At 38.5% G+C, this 21,631-nt stretch overlaps 3 protein-coding genes across 3 annotated transcripts; all 3 read left to right on the top strand.

Moving 5' to 3' along the window:
• Positions 1-1,213: 1,213 nt before the first annotated feature.
• On the top strand, positions 1,214-6,139 carry zmpste24 (zinc metallopeptidase, STE24 homolog). Its single transcript, XM_083924492.1, has 9 exons — positions 1,214-1,619; positions 2,284-2,430; positions 2,693-2,896; positions 3,339-3,491; positions 3,677-3,818; positions 3,969-4,144; positions 4,358-4,462; positions 4,593-4,736; positions 4,824-6,139. Exons 1-9 carry the CDS (start codon positions 1,512-1,514, stop codon positions 5,046-5,048), a joined length of 1,404 nt encoding a protein of 467 aa, XP_083780618.1. The 5' UTR covers positions 1,214-1,511; the 3' UTR covers positions 5,049-6,139.
• A 1,061-nt stretch (positions 6,140-7,200) lies between these two features.
• atp5if1b (ATP synthase inhibitory factor subunit 1b) lies at positions 7,201-8,790 on the top strand. The gene is made up of 3 exons (XM_083924703.1): positions 7,201-7,337; positions 8,106-8,218; positions 8,472-8,790. The coding sequence occupies exons 1-3, from the start codon at positions 7,269-7,271 to the stop codon at positions 8,611-8,613; spliced, it is 324 nt and encodes a 107-aa protein (XP_083780829.1). The 5' UTR covers positions 7,201-7,268; the 3' UTR covers positions 8,614-8,790.
• Positions 8,791-10,039: 1,249 nt separating this feature from the next.
• On the top strand, positions 10,040-12,834 carry rpl13a (ribosomal protein L13a). Its single transcript, XM_083924754.1, has 7 exons — positions 10,040-10,088; positions 10,682-10,754; positions 11,045-11,110; positions 11,331-11,432; positions 11,906-11,991; positions 12,193-12,252; positions 12,580-12,834. The coding sequence occupies exons 1-7, from the start codon at positions 10,068-10,070 to the stop codon at positions 12,787-12,789; spliced, it is 618 nt and encodes a 205-aa protein (XP_083780880.1). The 5' UTR covers positions 10,040-10,067; the 3' UTR covers positions 12,790-12,834.
• Positions 12,835-21,631: the final 8,797 nt, after the last annotated feature.

Here is a 21,631-nt window from a genome sequence, read left to right as displayed (position 1 = left end):
AGGGGGAGATGAATTATAAAGTTTGATGGCCACCGGAAGAAAAGACTTCCTCCGGCGTTCAGTATTATAATACTATAATACTATTATAATACTATAATTATTATTATAATATAATAATTTCACAATTATGTTCAGACATAGATATAAGTAGGCCTACATATGTAAAAAAAAACAAAGGACAAAGACATTTCAACATGGAAATAGTGCATTGGTGCAGAGTGTATAGAGTGCAGTAATAAATATGGGATTGTGAATGTACAACAGGCTTTATTTGGATTGTTCCCAATAACTGTTCATCACAGTGATAGCCTGCGGGGAAGAAAAAGACTGTTCCTGTGCCTGGTGGTTTTTGGTGTGCAGTGTTCTGTAGCTCCTACCAGGGGAGGACATCTTAGCTTCATGTAAATGCATAGTTTCATGTTTGGAGGAAAAAACTTGACCCAACAATATTTGGGCGGACCCACTGGAGCAACACATGTCAGGGGACCTTTGTAGTGAATCAGTTTTTTTCCTTTCGCTGCTTACGTCAGTGCTGCTGAAGGCAGAACTTTGTTTTGATTGGTCAGCATAGCAGCCAATCAGATGTGAGGACATAGGATCATACTATTATGTGAAAAGAGAGAGGGAGCCGCTCTCTGTCAGTCAGTCAGTCAGTCTGTCAGTCTAATGTGCCTAGTGTAGTTGCATATTGAAACTATGAGTGACACCCGGAAGCAAAGCAGCATCTGGCTCCAGTTTAAAGATATTGGAAACAACAAAGCAGAGTGCCTTAACTGCAAAATGAAAATAACTTAAAGAGCAGGTTCCACATAGAAATATCAGAACTGTCCATCCTATAGTGCAGTTAGAGGAGAGAGGTTAAGCTAAAGCAAACAAACGATTTTTTCCAATAAAATGTTTGATTAAAATAAGAATCAAAAGAATGGTTTTGTAACAGAATAAATGCAAAAAAATAGGCAAGTATAAAGCTTCTCATAAGAACACTGAATGTGAAAGGGTTTCAACACACAACCCCTTAATTTATGCAAAGTTATGGTAAAATAAAGGCCTACAAAAATCCTAAATTAAGAGCCGTTCAGGAGTCAAAAGAGCCGGTTCTTCGTTGAACCGAATTTCCCATCACTACTCAACTGAAAAAACAAAAAAAACAGCCGCGGAACCAGTTATATCAGTCGTTGTTTCCGCCAGGGTAGGATTAGTTGTCGCACCTCATTCGTATCTCGCATGAATGGAAAGATATTAGCTGTAAAAGCCTTGACGCGGGGATGGAAACTGGATGCAAAGATTTCCGAGTGAACATTTTTTAGTCGGTTTCTGTCGCTGTACCGTGGGGGCGGTGTTCCCTTTATTCAGCTTTGAGGTGCTGTCCGTTTGTTTGTCTGGAGAGTGGAAGCTAATAGCTGCTAGCCTAAAACTACCAGTCAGGCTACGGGAGCGTTAACATCAGCGTTAGCCTGGGAGCTACTCAGTCCTGCCCCAACAACACACTGTAGACCAAAAACAAAGCCAAGATGGATGAAAGTATATTTGACCTCCCGGTGGAAAAGCTGATTTTTTATGCTGTTTTGGGATTTTCTTGGACGGTGTATCTGTGGGAGGCATACCTTTCTTACAGACAGGTAACGTGACTCATTTATCAGACTCAAAGTTCCTGCTTTGTGGCTTGATGTGTTTTTAGAAGGGAAATACCCGAAATTAAAGTTAATTAATTAAAGAAGCGTGACTTTTGTGATTTTGTTCTTGAAGAAGTTTGGTACAGGCCCAATGAAATGGCATCCCAGGTGTGGAAGACCAAACATGACTTAAGTTTAATAAATATATATGTATCAATAAATTAATGGGACCTCTTATCTCCTTAACATATGGGCACAGAATTAATAAACAAGTAAATGTAGGTGAAAAATATGTAGAAATAAATGTAAATCATTTGTTTCATTCCTTATTTTTTATGAATTTATTCATTTATTTATGCATTTATTTTTACATGTATTTGAGACTTAAGTCATGTTTAGTCCTCCATACTCACCAGCTTCCCTATAGAAACAGGATGCTGTGTCAGACCATAATGCAGGCTGATTCAAAAGTGTAAATAAGTTTGATAGCAATGAAGTTTTATTGAACAAGAGAGTCAAACCACGAAAGATTAAAAAATGTAATTTCTTTTTGTAAACACATTTTACCACTGTTAACTCATAATGTCTGAATTAAAATATTTGTCTGAAATGTTGTAACATGGGCTAACAGTATAAATGATTTAGTGCTGATCTCTTCCCCCCTCCACAGAGGAGAATATACCGATCAACAACACATGTGCCACAGGAACTTGGGAAGATCATGGATTCTGAAACATTTGAGAAGTCGCGTCTTTATCAGCTGGATAAGAGCAACTTCAGCTTTTGGTCCGGACTCTATTCTGAGACCGAAGGGACGGTAAGACATCCAGTAAATTAAAAGCCATAGATCGCTTGACTTGTGCTTTTACGATCACTCCAATTAATGAGTATACGCTGATGAGCTATAGGATTTCTGTACCTAACTTATGCCACTTCAAATAGACAGAGAATAGGACATATTACTCAGATTGTTAATGTGAAAAGGGTATTCTTTAACAGGAATTGTCATCGTTTATGATTGAAGCTGCATGTTAAATTTGATATGTAAAGAGGTTATGTTGTTTCTCAAAACTTTTTAGTTGATCCTGCTCCTGGGTGGAATCCCATTCATGTGGGGCATCGCTGGTTCTGTGACGACTCGCTTAGGATTTGGTTCAGAGTACGAGATCACCCAGTCGCTCGTGTTTCTGACTCTTGCCACCCTATTCAGTGCCTTTACTGGACTTCCCTGGAGTGTGTACAACACATTTGTCATTGAGGAGAAGCATGGCTTCAATCAGCAGGTACACTGACTGAACAGCTCTCACACTCTGTAGGCCTGAAATGTGTCTATTAAATGTTTCTAGTTTCTAGAACAGCACCTGTGATAAGCTTGATTTCATGATTATAATGGATTACAACCAACATTTATTAAGACAATTGTCACACCAACATGCTCTTATGGACTACAAAGCTGCATTGGATGTACTCTGTTTAATTGCGTTTTTGACAAAACGGCTATTGGAAACATAAAAAGCATTAAATAATACCGGTACTACAGTAGTTTTCAGTGTTGTCACCATTAGAATATGTTGTAACTGTTATGAATTCAAGCAAACAACAGCCACATTAAATCTAGTGTTGTTTAATGTTTAGAAGATCACTAGTTTAACACCTAGGGCTCTGTTAAGTCACATACGCCTTATTCTTATCTTATTTTTTTTCATATCAATGTCTTCTTCTCAGACGCTGGGGTTCTTCCTTAAGGATGCTGTGAAGAAGTTTATTGTGACCCAGTGCATCCTGCTCCCTGTCACCTCACTGCTCCTGTACATCATCAAGATTGGTGGAGACTACTTTTTCATCTATGCCTGGCTCTTCACCCTGGCTGTGTCTCTGGTTAGTACTTTGTTTACCTTGTGTTCACCTGTAGAACTAGAAAAAGCATCTTTTTGTACTAAAAGAATGTTTACCTTGTTTGGTAATTTAGGAGAAACTCAAAAATAATGTCTAGGTCTCTCTGTATTTAAACTTTGGCTGGTTGCTTGGTAACAAATAACGCATCTGCTCTTCTGTGTTCTTAGGTACTTGTAACGATCTATGCTGACTACATTGCTCCCCTGTTTGACAAGTTCACGCCTTTGCCAGAAGGAGAGCTGAGAACAGACATCGAGTCCATGGCCAAGAGTATAAGCTTCCCCCTTACTAAGGTTTATGTAGTCGAAGGTAAAGTATTGCCCCTTAATCCAAAGTGCTCACATCTGAAGCCAGATTCATGATCTTGTATGACATCTTTTAAGATGTGTTGAATGTTTCTACAGATTATTTGTAGCTGCGTCCCTCCTTAAATCGTCTTGATGTTTTCCATATTTCCAGGTTCTAAGCGTTCGTCACACAGCAATGCATATTTCTACGGCTTCTTCAAGAACAAACGCATTGTGCTGTTTGACACTCTGCTGGAAGACTACTCGCCTCTCAATAAGTCGGGGGAGCCGCAGCCCGAGCAGCCAGAGACTGATGATACATCCAGTGAATCAAAAGCCAAGCCCAAGGTGACATAGCCATAATCTTTATTCATTAAAGTTCTTACTGCAAACATACAATGAATGCCTTACAGGCATAAATCAAAATGTAGCTTGTATAATCTGTGTATCTTGAGGGCTAGAATAATCAGCTCAAGAGGATTTTTTTGCTGTCATACGATTGTTTTTGTATCGCCTTTGTGTAATTCAGAGATGGTGTTCCCTTTATAAATACTTTTACAGAACAAGAAACAAGGATGCAACAACCCAGAGATCCTTGCAGTCCTGGGTCATGAGCTTGGCCACTGGAAGCTTGGCCACACTGTCAAGAATATCGTCATCAGTCAGGTGATGAATATTCTCCAGGACGTCTGCAACGAAACAAAGCAACAAATTCTGCCCTCTGACACATGATCGAATGCAGATATTCCGATGTAAGTTGATAGGCAGATAACATCTGACTCTGTTCTTCCTGTAGATGAATTCCTTCTTGTGCTTCTCCCTGTTTGCTGTTCTGATCGGACGTAAGGAGCTGTTCGTAGCTTTTGGCTTCAATGACAGCCAACCCACATTAATAGGCTTGATGATTATCTTCCAGTTCATCTTCTCCCCATACAATGAGGTGAGTGTGGAATTTGTAATAATTATCAGTGTTTGAGCTGTTGAACTTCTTTGCATATCCAGATTTTTATATATTTTGTCTTTGCAGCTCCTGTCCTTCTGTTTGACGGTCCTGAGTCGCAGGTTTGAGTTCCAGGCAGATGCTTTTGCACGCAGCATGGGCAAAGCCTCCGAGCTCTACTCTGCACTCATCAAGCTCAACAAGGACAACCTGGGCTTCCCCGTGGCTGACTGGTTGTTCTCCATGTGGCACTATTCCCACCCTCCCCTCCTGGAGCGCCTCAGAGCGCTGGGCAGCATCAAGCAGGACTGACGGGGCTGGAAGGGGGAGGTGCGACCGCTGCCTCTTCCAAAGGGCCTCCGCAGACCGCTCCTGGCCCTGTAATGCACCCTGGTCTTTTTCTACCTATCTGTCCCCCCCTCATCTTGTTTTAGTCATTTCTCTGCTTGCCATACTTTCCATTTTGTTCCCTTTAAAACTTTGTTTTAAACAAAACCAAAACATATCAGCACAAGCCAGCCTAAAGAAATCTTAAGCCTGAACTGAAGTGTCCACTCTTTCTCTAGAGACACCTAAAATGTGCTTGTTTGGAGCAATACAACTGGACAATGTGTGTTTAGCAAAAGCTATTGTCAGAGCATGTGTCATATTTTGCAGATTGACCTGCAGGTTTAGATTTTAAAATTATTTTATTTGTGAAATTTTCCTTTTTGGAATTAAAAAAACCAGCTGTTAGAGTCATAGGTATTTTCTATGGTTATAAGGTGGTTAATCCTTAGTGTACACTGAGTTAGTTATCGTAGATTTAAAGTAACAAGAGGACATAATGGACAACTTCATATACACTCATGACAATGCTTTTTGCAGACACACAGGCCATAATTTGATTTGTCTCTCAAGTGCAGCTGTTGCTTCTTTAGAAATCTCCAGGCAAGCTCGGGGTAAAAACGTTAATCTAGTCACCAACTCAAATTCTCAGTTTCGCAAGAGGAACTATGTAAATGCTATGTCACAGTGAAAAAAATGTGAGGGCCTCTCATCATCTCTGTTTTCGTCCAGATAATGAACGCATTATGAACAGAGCAGTGCAGAAATTTTTATTTGAATTTACGTAAGACTTCCTTTTTTTACATATACCGGGGGGTTCTTGTTTTATTTTTTTCTAAAGCACTTGCTTGCCACCAAGGTCCAACCATACCTGTACATATGTAACTTTAAAGAGTAGAGTAATGGTGTATGATGTGAATTGTGAAAATTGTTGAATGTGGTTTGAAATTTTAAGTTGATGCAGTGTTTCTTAGTTTCTTATCTTAGTTTCGGGGCAGAATGAGCCCAGCGTTGCCTGGCTAGCAAAGTATTTATAGGGGACTTGAGGAAAGGGGTCTGCGAGGTTCCTTTCACCACATAAGCCAGTGTTTGGTTTGTGCAGCGAGGGGACTGTGTATTTTCTTTGCTGCGTTGAATAAAATACCTTCAAAGCATTCCACATGGGTGATTGTTTTTTTTTTTTTTTTTAAATATAAAAATTAAAAGTATGCTTGTGTTTCTAAGCATGACACAGCATGACTTCATACAACTTTATATAAATTTCACAGACAACTTTAAATAATCTGACATGAGTTCTAGTTTAATGCCAGCAAAAAAATCTGTCATATATATATACATTTTTATTCATGGAAAGCTTTTGCCATTTGTAAACATGCACCTAGGACTCATTTACAACAATGGAATTTATCTTTCATGAATTTGTTGTGGCTCTAATGTTTAATGTTTATTGCATATTAAGTATATTTTCAACGAGTACAAAAATGCATGAGAAAATTCTAAAAAATAAGTGAGCTGAAAAAAGTTATTTAAACTAATAACGACAGAAAGGACATAGATAAAGAAACAAATTGTCTATAAAATGATATGTAAATGTAGAGACATGATAAATTAAATCATTGTAATTTATAATCTTAATTCCTTTAAAAGTATACACAAATTAACCGACTTTTTTTTTTAATTTAAATTTAGAAATCATTCAGATTAAGAACAAGCAGACAATCAGCAAACAGATACAAATAAGACCAATGTGCGCAAATAAATAGTGTGCAAACAATATATATCAAATAATAAGTTTATATATATTTGTGTGAAAAAATACATTTTATATAAATATTATATTTTTTATATACATATATATATATATATACGTAAATAATATATAATATAATATATAAACGTAAAGAACGTGCGGTGTCATGCTGCCCACTTTTGAGACAATACCATTTTGAAAAAATGGACACTATGTTTTTCCTTACGCTATATTTAATTGTGTGAGGCGTCTCTAATGATGGCGTAGAGTAATAATGAGTCAATTTAAATGAATTGTTGTTTCCCTCGGTTTCCTATTAGACCAACGTAACGCTGTCTGCTGCAGTCTCACGTCGGCACCCCTGTCTGGATAATAATGGCGCCGTCCTGTGGCGTATTTTGAGGACAAGGGCAACTTCTTCTGTCACTGCCAGTTTTCACATGTGAGAATCCAACATGGCGAGGTTTTTGAGGCCTAACATCAGGAGTTTTGTCACCACACAGCTGAGAATGTCATCTGACCAGGTAAACGCGTGCTGGCAACACATCCCGTGATTACAACACTGCTGTAGGTAACGGTTATACTTCCGTGTATGAATGAAGTAGCCTAAAATGTGCCTGACAGGTGAGGTAAACAACTGTTGATGACATGATTGTAGGTCAGAGGCATTTTGTAGTTAATGTGATTTTCGGGACAAATTGATGACAGTGCCCTTAAATACAAATTATTCATTTTAATTATATCAAGTTTTGTCTTTAAATAAAACCATAGTTGCCTGTTTAACCACTTTATTCAGGCATTATTCAGTTCCATGAATTGGGTTGTCCTCTCTGGTTGCATTGTTGTTACACAATCAGTTTCTCGTTTGTTCCCTCTACCTAGCTACCTCTATTATGGCTCTGCATACAATCATTTCCACTCCTTTGTGAAATACGCTGATTCCTGACCTTCAAAACAGGGTATTTTTCATAGCGTCAACATTTACTCCACCTTATTCAAGGTTCAGTGTATCTTTATTATCCCTGGAGGGCAATTTGGTTTACAACCAGCAGCAAAGAAACACAACCACTAAATATATGCAACAACAAAATGTTGTCAATGTTTCCATTTTAAGAGAGACATTATTATCACATAGACAAGTCTTGATAACAAAACCAAAATGAGAAATTCACTTTTGAAGTTATGTAATTTAAGCTGTTGTCTCTTAAAGAATTGCCCGCAGAGTAAAGCCCTAACAAGACTCTTATTTGTCTCTGAATGTATCTACTAAACATTCCCACACCCTGCTTCAGCTGGGTGAGCTGGGTAAAGGTGCAGGAAAGGGTGGTGGCGGCGGAGGGTCCATCAGGGAGGCAGGTGGAGCCATGGGGAAGAAGCAGGCGGCCGAGGAGGAGATGTACTTCAAGTATGCTTCTTTCTTTTCCTTTTACAGCAACCAAATTTGAACTGAGAGTGTACTCTACTACTATATCTGTATTATTCATGGACCCCAACCTTAGAAGTTTCTTTGTATTCTTTTATTATGATCTGCTTTTGCTGTCTTAATGTCTCTCTGTTTGTGTCCCTTTGTCCATTCTCTGTTCCCTCCCTCTCTCAATGTTTATCCTTTTGCTTCTTTTCTCGTCACCCACCACTTTATTAAACCATCTGGATATAAGGCGTAAGGAGCAGGAGCAGCTGGCTGCATTGAAGCAGCATCACCAGGAGGAAATTGACCACCACAAAAAGGAGATTGAACGTATGCAGCGCGAGATTGACCGCCACAAGGGAAAGATCAGGAAGCTGAAGCACGACGACTGAGTGGAAACTTCGGACAACAAAGTTCCAGTTTTCTCACCGACCCAGCCAGACACCTTTAGTACTTACTCCGATCTCTGCATGCATTGTGTCACCGGGACAGCCATGAATGTGTGCCTGATTGTTCTGTAAATGCACAAGTTATTAAAAACTTTCATTAAATGATTATTGTTTCCATGGCATGCTGTGACACAAGTTGTAAAACTTTTTCCATCATTTTCCCCCTGTTTTGAAGTCTGTGTCCTGTATGAATATGGGTCCTGAGGTAGTTTCTGAATGTTCTCCAGAACACATGCACTGAATTTCCAAGCTTTACACAGATCTCGAAATACATGAGCTAACATAAGCATAGGATGCTATTTAAGGATGCATAGTACACAGTAACTTAACACAACACATTTTAAATTAAAATCACTTAAAACAAGTGATATAAAGCAGCGTACAGCAGGATGGCGCATTTAGTTTGACATAGGTAACTGAGAATGAATATTAACCCAGTATTGGCAGGAAGATTTTCACTAAAGCTTAAATAACATAAATTGAGGACAGTCGAACAAATATATTCTCAACTGGGAATCAATAATACTTTTATTAGAATAAATTGATTGACTGAAATTTATATTTTGAATATGTAAATAAAATTAAAACAGAAAACAAAAGTAATAATAATGCAAAATGATTGTACCATTGCTGGCAGACAAAAAAAAACAATAGAAAAATACATAAAAAAATGAGCAAAAAGATTTCGATTCATGTATTAGACAAGGAGTGGGAAGAAGTATAACTTCTCCATAATTGGTAGTATTTGATTAATTAGTGTATTCAATAATTATAATTTGTAATATATTAATCCCCACTTATCTTTATAAAAATATATAAATTAATTTCAGCGTATTTATAATTTATTCCAAAAAATCACAACTTATTTTTACATTTCAGCATATTTATTTATCATTTTATAATACATTAGTCATCCCTTTATGTCATAACAAGACAAATTAATTTTATAAAATAAATAAAATACTCCATCTAAACAGCAGCGCCGATGGAGCGTTTGTACAGCCATTGTTGCGTACGCACTTCCCCCGATTTTGAACACGGGATGAACTTTGTTATCCTATACTTAAAATTCTTTATTCACAAACAAAAATTTACTAAATCTGCACCTAAATTTGCTACTTTCCTCCTAGAACTGACTTCTTTGCTTAAATCTACATATTCAAGCTGTAATTGTCTGCTTTTTATTTTTATTTTTTAATAGTCTTTGATTTATTTATTAATTATATCACCAATGTGCTGTTTATTATATACCTTTTGTACATTTAAATTGTTCAATCAAAAAAAAAACATGAAAAAAAAACTTTACTTCCTGCGAAAAATAAATTTAAACGTCGTCACTTCCGCCTGCCCCTGCCTTTTACCACGGGCAGCCCCGTGCGTCTTTCTTTTCGCTCATCATGGCGGACCGGTTCAATAAGGTGGGCAGTTGCTGCGGGATAATAATATAATTTTGGGCTGTTTAGAGGAAGCTAAAGCTGCTATTTTATATCTAATACGTTGAGGGAAACTACGGGACGTCTTTATGTAATGGTTGTTTTGTTCGGTGTTGCTTTTAAGACTTTATTTTAGAAGATGTTTTCCGGCAGCTAGCCGTAGCCGAGTGGACATGCCTTCATCATGGCAGCTTCCCTAACGACTCAACGCCGTTAGCTCGTAGCTCAAACTCGTCATGATTATTTGCAGGTCGTTGGTCAAATAGGCGCAAATGTTGTGCTTTAGTAGGTGCGTGTACCCTATCGTTTACACCACGGTGTTGTACTTAAATGTTCATTCGCGTTTTGTAAGTATGTATTATAGTTGACGTGTGCTCATGCTCTGACGTTGATGCTAAGCTAACTTTGGGCTATGTCTTTCTCGGCGTGTTCCATGTGGCAGCTATTACATGGCCTAAGAATGCAACAGTGAGTTTTAGTACTACGTAAATGTTTCTAATTGGCAATGATTGAAAACAAGCAATAACGTTAGGTCGACGATAAAATGGCATGTGTTAATTTCTCTTTCAAAACCACAGGTTCTGCTGCTTGATGGCAGGGGCCATCTACTCGGCCGGCTTGCTGCCCTTGTGGCTAAACAGGTTCTGCTGGGTAAGTTTTGATCATTTTTTAGGTGTAATGTTAAATCTTGTTTGATAACATTTTGCTAAAGTCATGTTTGGTAACACGACACACAAATACTGAGCAGCACCATGAGCAAAAAGCTGCTGTTAAAAACCTTAGTCCGTCAGTGATGATGACTTTTATATCCCTTGCTTGAGTTTAACGACCATGAGAAAACTCACATGCACTACCATCTGAGACTGGACGCAGGTGATTGTGAACATGAGAATTTTTAGTTTTTTTGTACAATGCTAAACTATTTCCTATCTTGCTTTTAGGACACAAAGTGGTTGTAGTGAGATGTGAAGGCATCAACATTTCTGGCAACTTCTACCGCAACAAGCGTAAGTAGGGTACATATCTTAGATTGATCTCATTTGAATATATATTTTATATGCTTGTCAGTGATGTTTTACGACTATGTTTCGAGTTTCAATGACCATGAGACTACTTACATGCACTACCATCTGAGACACCAGCGTTGCATACTAAAGTCATGGCTGCCACTGTTTAGTTGTCTTGAAGCATTTGTAACTCAAATGCCTACATTGTGCCCCTCTACAGTGAAGTACCTGGCTTTCCTGCGCAAGAGGATGAACACCAACCCCTCTCGTGGACCGTACCACTTCAGAGCTCCCAGCAGGATCTTCTGGAGGACTGTCAGAGGTGAGAATGTCACTACTCTAGAGATGAATACTCCTTCTCAAAGTGAATTTATTGCAATACTGATGAAAGACTTACACTGAGAATGTGTACAAGTATTACTGAAATAAAATTGATATAGTGTAAATTTAATTGAGTTTCAAGTGTAGGCTGCATGTGAAACATGCATTAGATTTATCTTTAGACCCGTTTTAGTTTGCTTGAATGTGGCTAAGATTGATTATTGGTCTAGTTGTGGGTCCTTGAGCTTTGACTCATAAGAACCCAACAAATGTATTGAAGCACAAGTGGTTCCTTGCTTGACAATGATGAGCTCTTTATCCCGAAACTGATCATTTATTGATGAGACAAACTTTTCGGATCTGATTGCTGAGTTCAGTAGGGACCTACATTTGTGCCTTGTGAAACTTTTTGATACCTCAACAGTTGCAATTTTAAAATGTATTGAACTAATAAGTATTCTCTGTACCAACTAGGCATGCTGCCCCACAAAACCAAAAGAGGACAGGCTGCTCTGGATAGGCTGAAGGTGTTCGACGGTATCCCCCCGCCCTATGACAAGGTGATGAATCTCAATTTATCAATGGCCACATTCTGTTTGGCCATACATGGTTAACTCTGCTGTCTGTGATGTGAATTTTACCCTTACCTACCTTGTTTGAGTTGTAACTCTGAAAAGAAATCAACGACTGAGACATGCTATCCTATCAATGATTAGATATGCCGTTTTCTTCTTTATCTGATTTTGGCTTTTGTTCCACAGAGGAAGCGCATGGTTGTTCCAGCTGCTCTCAAGATCGTGCGTCTGAAGCCCACTCGCAAGGTGAGTCTCCAATACGTGATTAAGAACTGTCTAAATACAAGGGTCATGATTAAAACTTACACAAACTCCAATGCTTCAGTTTACTTGCCACAACAATTCTTACTTGACTGTGATGAGAAATTTATCCCGAAGCTGATAATCAATTGATGAGTCAATTTTTTCGGATCTGATTCCTGAGTTGAGTTAAGTTGTGCCTCAAATTGAAGCTTTAAATATAAACTTTAAATGCTATATTAAAGAACATATCTTGTTTGTGTGTAATCCATATTCTTTAAAGAATCTCTCTAAACTGAAATGTACTGACTATGACTTTTCTTTCCCGCTCAGTTCGCCCTCCTAGGGCGTCTGGCACATGAGGTCGGCTGGAAGTATCAGGCCATCACAGCCACCCTGGAGGAGAAGAGAAAGGAGAAGGCTAAGCTTCGCTATGGCAAGAAAAAGACAATAATCAAGCTGACGAAGCAGGCAGAAAAGAACGTTGAGGGCAAGATCGCAAAATACACAGACGTTCTGAAACAGTTTGGCGTTCTTGTCTGAACTGGTTGTCTCTGGCCAATAAAGAGAAATTAATGTTTATAGAAAGTGTATTGACTTTTTCATTCCTCCTTTTCATTGGAAAATTGCACTTCAGCACTATGAATTCGTTCACATGTTAATGGCTATATGAATTTTGTATGACTCAGATCTTGAAGTATGGAGTGGGGATAGTACAGTACAAGCAGTTGGAATTCACAGAATAGCAGCATAACCACATTACACACTTGCATGGTTTTTAGAATGAAAGTTGGTAACAAACACCATTGTTTGAGACCTACAGCACTTTGGTCACTGTTGTCTTCTGTAACTTATCTTGCATGTAATTGAAAAGCGACTTACTGCCTCCATGACGAGGACAAATAACAATTTGCGAAACTGCTGAACAGAATATTGTATTCCTACTCCTGGTAAGCTAAATTGCTTTGTATCGTACGAGCCAGGGGCGTTTGTCGCTCAGTAGACTGACTGAAATGCAACATAAAGTGTGGAAATTAAATTGGTGTGAACAATTGTTTCAGGCTCGATGGTTTAAATATGTTCAGAAACAAGTTACAAAACCTAAAGTCTACAAGTTGCCTTATAATATAGAAATAATTCTAAACAGGGCTACAATTTTAACATGTTCCAATATTTTATAAAATCTCAATGGTACATGATCTAATAGACAGTATGAGATTAAATAACAAATGTTGGATATATTACTTTTCTTTCCCCAAAGAGTAGATTAAAACTACATAATTTTATATGGTGGTTTTAGTCTTTTACACATCTGTTCCTTTTTTTAGAATTTACCATCTGGGCCATTTGTTTCACTGTGCTACAAAGGCAGTACAACAAAATATAGTGTTAAATTGTCCTACAGTTGAGAAGATTGTAATGGCATCACAATGGTGTTCAATAATTCTATGACAATGTCATTTTCAGGCTTTTAGTACAGCCAGGTACATCGTTGAACTCAAGTCACAGTCCCCACAGTCAAACCTTTCCACCAGCAGGGAGCGGTGTTGTGCTTAACTTCATGCATCAGAAATGATCTTCACAGTAATCTTCTAAATTACTTCTGCTTTCCGTCTGAGTTCCATCTCTCTTCCTTTTGCTTTTTACTGACTTGTACTTCTAAAAAAAAAAGTGTATACCTTCTAAAAAATAAGTCTCCTTAAACATGAATGAGTAAAATAAAACAGTCCTGATGAAGTGAACTTTATGGTTTTAAAGAATTACCCTCTAGAAAATACAGTTGATTCCAGCTAATTCTCTATAAGAAGTAATCACATTATTACATGTTACTGGAGAAACAATTTATTCTGGGTGCCCCAAAATAATCACAGCAATTTAGCTGCACTCTCCTGGGACGTAATAGACATCTTTTTTTACCCTTTTGTCGAGTTTTCTCCACCTCCTCTACTTAAGATAGGACAGCCTCTGAGGTCTTACAGACCAAGTCTCCTCTTTTCATGTTACAGAGTCATGGATACGCTAAATCACATCTGCATTGGACCGTGTCCTTTTACATGAAAGCATTCATTTAACATGTTTACGGGTGCTGGAAATGATTAAAAACACTTTTAGTGTGGTGTTTGAACAGTGCTTGAATTTTGAACAAAGAAAGAAGAAGAATTGAAGAATTCCTTTATTAGTCCCGCAACGGGGAAATCCACTTTTTTCCCTCTATTATTATTATTCATGTTACACACACAGGCCCGAAATACACACACATGCACAAACAGGACCTATATACATGCAATTAATGGAGAGACGTCAGAGTGAGGGGGGGCTGCCAGCGCCCCGAGCAGTTGGGGGTTTGGTGCCTTGCTCAACAGCACCTCGGCAGTGCCCAGGAGATGAACTGGTACCTCTCCAGCCACCAGTCCACGCTCCATTCGTGGTCCACACAGGGACTCAAACCGGCGACCAAGTCACCTGTGGACTGAGCTACTGCCGCCCCACAAGTGATTGAAACTGCATGAAATGTGTGTCCTATGGGATGCAATATACGATATAACACAGAGAAAAGGAGATCTGCAAATCTGAGAGATAAAAACAGCATTTTGAAATTTTTGCATGAAAAATGACTTTTGACGATTATTAAAATTCGACTAAATGTTGCAGCTCTAGCAGCACGTTTATTTACAAACATGTAGAACGCTGTCTGTAACAATATTGATTGTTTATAGCACAATAACATGTAATTGAATGTGATGAACAAATGCAATGATAAGTATAGTGAATATTGTGTATGTGCTGTATACACACAGCATACACATCTGTAAGGTGATGGAAAATCATGAAAATGGGGAAAAGGTGTGGGAACCCTGTACTTAAACAGCAGTAGGCTTTTCATGAATTGTGTGTAGGATACAGATTCCCATCCTTTCTGCATTGTAATTCAATTCAATTCAAAAAACTTTATTTGTCCCCGGGGGGCAATTCAGGGCACACAGAGCAGCAATTAACGACAGTGCAATTATACAAAAACATTTCAACCTAACACAAGAATAAAGTGTAAGAGAAGAGTAAGTGTCAGGATGTTAGTGTGTTAGTACAGGTAGAATAAGTGTCAGAATGTTAGTGTGTTAGTACAGGTAGAATAAGTGTCAGGATGTTAGTGTGTTAGTACAGGTAGAGTAAGTGTCAGGATGTTAGTGTGTTAGTACAGGTAGAACAAGTGTCAGAATGTTAGTGTGTTAGTACAGGTAGAATAAGTGTCAGGATGTTAGTGTGTTAGTACAGGTAGAATAAGTGTCAGGATGTTAGTGTGTTAGTACAGGTAGAGTAAGTGTCAGGATGTTAGTGTGTTAGTACAGGTAGAACAAGTGTCAGGATGTTAGTGTGTTAGTACAGGTAGAGTAAGTGTCAGGATGTTAGTGTGTTAGTACAGGTAGAATAAGTGTCAGGATGTTAGTGTGTTAGTACAGGTAGAATAAGTGTCAGGATGTTAGTGTGTTAGTACAGGTAGAATAAGTGTCAGAATGTTAGTGTGTTAGTACAGGTAGAATAAGTGTCAGGATGTTAGTGTGTTAGTACAGGTAGAGTAAGTGTCAGGATGTTAGTGTGTTAGTACAGGTAGAACAAGTGTCAGAATGTTAGTGTGTTAGTACAGGTAGAATAAGTGTCAGAATGTTAGTGTGTTAGTACAGGTAGAGTAAGTGTCAGGATGTTAGTGTGTTAGTACAGGTAGAATAAGTGTCAGGATGTTAGTGTGTTAGTACAGGTAGAGTAAGTGTCAGGATGTTAGTGTGTTAGTACAGGTAGAGTAAGTGTCAGAATGTTAGTGTGTTAGTACAGGTAGAGTAAGTGTCAGGATGTTAGTGTGTTAGTACAGGTAGAATAAGTGTCAGGATGTTAGTGTGTTAGTACAGGTAGAATAAGTGTCAGGATGTTAGTGTGTTAGTACAGGTAGAATAAGTGTCAGGATGTTAGTGTGTTAGTACAGGTAGAATAAGTGTCAGGATGTTAGTGTGTTAGTACAGGTAGAGTAAGTGTCAGAATGTTAGTGTGTTAGTACAGGTAGGATAAGTGTCAGGATGTTAGTGTGTTAGTACAGGTAGAGTAAGTGTCAGAATGTTAGTGTGTTAGTACAGGTAGAATAAGTGTCAGGATGTTAGTGTGTTAGTACAGGTAGAATAAGTGTCAGGATGTTAGTGTGTTAGTACAGGTAGAATAAGTGTCAGGACGTTAGTGTGTTAGTACAGGTAGAATAAGTGTCAGGATGTTAGTGTGTTAGTACAGGTTAGAATAAGTGTCAGGATGTTAGTGTGTTAGTACAGGTAGAATAAGTGTCAGGATGTTAGTGTGTTAGTACAGGTAGAATAAGTGTCAGGATGTTAGTGTGTTAGTACAGGTAGAATAAGTGTCAGGATGTTAGTGTGTTAGTACAGGTAGAATAAGTGTCAGGATGTTAGTGTGTTAGTACAGGTTAGAATAAGTGTCAGGATGTTAGTGTGTTAGTACAGGTAGAATAAGTGTCAGGATGTTAGTGTGTTAGTACAGGTAGAATAAGTGTCAGGATGTTAGTGTGTTAGTACAGGTTAGAATAAGTGTCAGGATGTTAGTGTGTTGGTACAGGTTAGAATAAGTGTCAGGATGTTAGCGTGTTAGTACAGGTTAGAATACGTGTCAGGATGTTAGTGTGTTAGTACAGGTAGAATAAGTGTCAGGATGTTAGTGTGTTAGTACAGGTAGAATAAGTGTCAGGATGTTAGTGTGTTAGTACAGGTAAAATAAGTGTCAGGATGTTAGTGTGTTAGTACAGGTAGAATAAGTGTCAGGATGTTAGTGTGTTAGTACAGGTTAGAATAAGTGTCAGGATGTTAGTGTGTTAGTACAGGTAGAGTAAGTGTCAGGATGTTAGTGTGTTAGTACAGGTAGAATAAGTGTCAGGATGTTAGTGTGTTAGTACAGGTAGAGTAAGTGTCAGGATGTTAGTGTGTTAGTACAGGTAGAACAAGTGTCAGGATGTTAGTGTGTTAGTACAGGTAGAGTAAGTGTCAGGATGTTAGTGTGTTAGTACAGGTAGAACAAGTGTCAGAATGTTAGTGTGTTAGTACAGGTAGAACAAGTGTCAGAATGTTAGTGTGTTAGTACAGGTAGAATAAGTGTCAGAATGTTAGTGTGTTAGTACAGGTAGAGTAAGTGTCAGGATGTTAGTGTGTTAGTACAGGTAGAATAAGTGTCAGGATGTTAGTGTGTTAGTACAGGTAGAGTAAGTGTCAGGATGTTAGTGTGTTAGTACAGGTAGAGTAAGTGTCAGAATGTTAGTGTGTTAGTACAGGTAGAGTAAGTGTCAGGATGTTAGTGTGTTAGTACAGGTAGAATAAGTGTCAGGATGTTAGTGTGTTAGTACAGGTAGAATAAGTGTCAGGATGTTAGTGTGTTAGTACAGGTAGAATAAGTGTCAGGATGTTAGTGTGTTAGTACAGGTAGAATAAGTGTCAGGATGTTAGTGTGTTAGTACAGGTTAGAATAAGTGTCAGGATGTTAGTGTGTTAGTACAGGTTAGAATAAGTGTCAGGATGTTAGTGTGTTAGTACAGGTAGAATAAGTGTCAGGATGTTAGTGTGTTAGTACAGGTAGAATAAGTGTCAGGATGTTAGTGTGTTAGTACAGGTAGAATAAGTGTCAGGATGTTAGTGTGTTAGTACAGGTAGAATAAGTGTCAGGATGTTAGTGTGTTAGTACAGGTAGAATAAGTGTCAGGATGTTAGTGTGTTAGTACAGGTTAGAATAAGTGTCAGGATGTTAGTGTGTTAGTACAGGTAGAATAAGTGTCAGGATGTTAGTGTGTTAGTACAGGTTAGAATAAGTGTCAGGATGTTAGTGTGTTAGTACAGGTAGAGTAAGTGTCAGGATGTTAGTGTGTTAGTACAGGTTAGAATAAGTGTCAGGATGTTAGTGTGTTAGTACAGGTAGAGTAAGTGTCAGGATGTTAGTGTGTTAGTACAGGTTAGAATAAGTGTCAGGATGTTAGTGTGTTGGTACAGGTTAGAATAAGTGTCAGGATGTTAGCGTGTTAGTACAGGTTAGAATAAGTGTCAGGATGTTAGTGTGTTAGTACAGGTAGAATAAGTGTCAGGATGTTAGTGTGTTAGTACAGGTAGAATAAGTGTCAGGATGTTAGTGTGTTAGTACAGGTAAAATAAGTGTCAGGATGTTAGTGTGTTAGTACAGGTAGAATAAGTGTCAGGATGTTAGTGTGTTAGTACAGGTTAGAATAAGTGTCAGGATGTTAGTGTGTTAGTACAGGTAGAATAAGTGTCAGGATGTTAGGATGTTAGTGTGTTAGTACAGGTTAGAATCCAGTCACAGAGTTAGATACGAAGAACAGCAGAGAGGAAAGTGTCTAGGTGTTAGTACAAGTAGAACACACACAAGTCACAGTTAGATACAGAGAACATCGTCGGCGTGAGATGTAGAAAGACATGCGTGTATCAGATGTAAGCAGACATGTGAACGGGTGTATATGATGTAAACATGCAGTAGACTGTTGAAACAGGTATAAACAGAACTGTAGTGCAGAAAAGATATAAGTGGACAGTCAGTTATTTTAACTTCTCACACTGTTACATTTGAATTATTTTTAGATTTTAAGAGGATACATAATCCAGTAACTCACAACAATTAAGATCCTTGAAGAGAAGATGAAATGACCAGCAGTGTTGCTCGGTGTTGGTGTTTCAGTTATGTCTGTTTTTACGATACGGTCTGTCTTTGACCAGTTGTTCCCAACCTATGGGGTCGAGAGGTTCAAGGGGTTAAAAGATTATTAATGACATGAGGGTTGTTTGTATTTCTTTAAACCAACCACAATCATCTGAGGCGGCACTAAGCCCTGGATGCAGCAACGGCGCCCTTGCAAAATAGATCGCCTCCTCACCTTTCCTTTTCATTCTATCCTCTTAATCTCATTATAGCATAATAGAACATGTGTGGTGAAGATTATTTTAAATATAACATGAACATGACAGCTTCACACCCATTTAGATCCTGATCCTGAAGTTGGATTCTGATACTGAAGCACCAACTCTGGGCCCACCTGCCTTGGCACATCCTACAAGCATCCTGCCATGTCTTGAAGTGATTAGTTGCGCCTGTGTGGGCATTGTATCTGTGTCATGGCATGTATCACTGAGACTCCAACTCAGCCGAGACGCTGGTAACCCTTCGGATTAAAGCGCATGTTGTGTGGAGGATTTCTTGTATTACCTAAAGCTGGCAAGAGATCCCTTACCTTCTATGTTTGTCGCCTCCCTTTCTGTTTCATAGATGTACATAAACTATAAACACACTTGCCTGCCCTAAAAGCAGGTCCACTGAGGCCTATCTGACGCCTGTCTACCCGCATTAAGAGGGGACGTGAGCAAACATGGACCAATTACTGCGACGGCTCCAAAAATGAGATTTTTGAGGTAGATTGCTCTAATCACACAGTCTGAGACTAACTGAAAAGACCTTGATTGTCTGAAACGGCTCTTTGCTATATCGATTATACATCCTCCAATCCACATCTCCTCTTCAACGAAGCTCGCCATGTTGCACCGCCATGTTTCCATGGTCCAGAACATACAACTCTTTCACGGTTTTATGTTACCTAAGGGCCACTGAAGGTTAAACTTCACGTTTGGAAAGGGAAGGGTGAGGTAAGAGGTCTTCAACCTCACCGCTATGCCGCCAAATTCTTCGTGCTGGCCCTTTAAAGACAAACTGAAATTGGAAGGAAGTATAAAATATAATGATAACGCAGTTACTCTGCTACTCTGTGTGGTGCATGTTATAGCTTGTTGATTAAAGACATTTTTCTGCTTTTCCAGCAAGCCCATACATCACTGCTTATACGCCATTATCAAAGACACCTGCTCGCTTGCAACATTTATTATTTTATGTAGAGGCTTGTACATAGACTATTGCTTGTGCGGTCTGTTCTTTTTTTCTGTCAAAACTCACAGCAACAGCTCCGTGATATTCTGTGATTAAAATCACAACATGAAGTGAGTAATGTGGCAGAATAATAGATCAAATTGAAACTTGTTCTTTTGAGCAATCAGTAGTTTGACCCAGTAAGTATAAAGCAGGGATTTCTTTATTTTATTCTAAAGCAGGTGGAGGTGCTATATAAATACTGTCAAAGTATCAAAATGCTCAATCCACAGAGACATTTTTTCTCTGTGTTTTCTTAACTATAAAGAATTTTAGTAAGTAAGTATGAACCTGATAAGGAACATACAATGGGAGTTCACTTTGGCTTTAAAATCACAGTTCTTTTTATACGGTATGTAACCACACGTACCTTTATTTGGCTGCACTTGTTGGAGTGACACACGTGAAAGGTTAAACCACAGTCATCTGATGTAGCCCATGTTTTAACACAGTGTGCACTCAAAACACACAGCGTGTGAGTAATGAGAACCATAAGAAGGCTTTTCTACATGCCAGCATGAGCCAATTATGTTTTAAAGCTTTTATTTAATGGTTCAGTAACATCTCATTTCTCGTTATCAATGAGTCCGTTTTATGCATATGCTGTTGAGTTATTTTGAACCAAAGATGGCTTTAAAATCAGATTAGTAAAGAGGAGCACGCCAGGGTGCACACTTTGAATAACATATCTAATTTATTCGTGATGAAAACTTGTTCGATTTTTGATGTGCGGGTCTAAACGAAAGTGCCACAGACGAGCTGACTCCCTCTTTGAACAGTTAGAGCAAAGTTTTTCCTGTCTTTGTTAATGTCACCCTTGAATGGGAACAAATTTATTCTAAGTCTCAAAAGACTGGCTTTGAAAAAGTATAAGAAAAAGATAAAGGGATAGAGATAGAGTTGGAGTTTGGTCAAAGGTATAAGAGGAATAACAACCTGACTGGGAAGCAAAGTGCAGACATTCATAAATCAGCCAAACAAAAGCTGCCACAAGAATTGCATTGAAGTCCCATTATTACAGATAGCCCAGCCGCTGTACTTAGATTAGGCGAATAGTTTTCATTCTTCTCCTCAAAATTGGGTTCTGAAAATCAATCTATTCATGCTATTGAAGTACGTATGTAATGTATGACCATGTTCTGCTTTCCTTCACAGAATGAGACAGGGAACGACCCTAATGGTTCACTGAGGTATAATCCTTTGACATTTTCTCATCTTTAGCCTTAAAGATGGGGCACGCAGTTCATTATTTGACGTTTTGGGGCGGGAAAAAAAATCATAATAATCTTCAATCATCGAAGTGTAATTCAAGTGTTCTGATAGAAAACCGACTTCTGCACGTCATCTTGGCTCCGTTTTCAGGCTTTAGCCCGAGACGGGAGACTTCGGCCAATCACAGGTCATTTTGGAGAGATGCGGCTAATTCAAG

The sequence above is a fragment of the Echiichthys vipera genome, assembly GCF_963691815.1.
Source record: "Echiichthys vipera genome assembly, chromosome: 12".
NCBI lineage: Eukaryota > Metazoa > Chordata > Actinopteri > Perciformes > Trachinidae > Echiichthys > Echiichthys vipera.
Note: the sequence above shows the minus strand (reverse complement) of the source record. Positions and strands in the feature narration are given on the sequence as shown.

What these genes read in the sequence shown, in the direction of transcription:
- zmpste24 (XM_083924492.1), top strand. Translation starts at nt 1,512, where the DNA reads ATGGATGAAAGTATATTTGACCTCCCGGTGGAAAAGCTGATTTTTTAT. An exon ending in AGCATGGCTTCAATCAGCAG is followed by an intron (nt 2,897 to 3,338) that starts GTACACTGACTG and finishes TCTTCTTCTCAG; the next exon opens with ACGCTGGGGTTCTTCCTTAA. An exon ending in TCACCCTGGCTGTGTCTCTG is followed by an intron (nt 3,492 to 3,676) that starts GTTAGTACTTTG and finishes CTGTGTTCTTAG; the next exon opens with GTACTTGTAACGATCTATGC.
- atp5if1b (XM_083924703.1), top strand. Translation starts at nt 7,269, where the DNA reads ATGGCGAGGTTTTTGAGGCCTAACATCAGGAGTTTTGTCACCACACAG. An exon ending in TGAGAATGTCATCTGACCAG is followed by an intron (nt 7,338 to 8,105) that starts GTAAACGCGTGC and finishes ACCCTGCTTCAG; the next exon opens with CTGGGTGAGCTGGGTAAAGG. An exon ending in GAGGAGGAGATGTACTTCAA is followed by an intron (nt 8,219 to 8,471) that starts GTATGCTTCTTT and finishes TCTGGATATAAG; the next exon opens with GCGTAAGGAGCAGGAGCAGC.
- rpl13a (XM_083924754.1), top strand. Translation starts at nt 10,068, where the DNA reads ATGGCGGACCGGTTCAATAAG. An exon ending in GGCTAAACAGGTTCTGCTGG is followed by an intron (nt 10,755 to 11,044) that starts GTAAGTTTTGAT and finishes TCTTGCTTTTAG; the next exon opens with GACACAAAGTGGTTGTAGTG. An exon ending in GTCTGAAGCCCACTCGCAAG is followed by an intron (nt 12,253 to 12,579) that starts GTGAGTCTCCAA and finishes TTTCCCGCTCAG; the next exon opens with TTCGCCCTCCTAGGGCGTCT.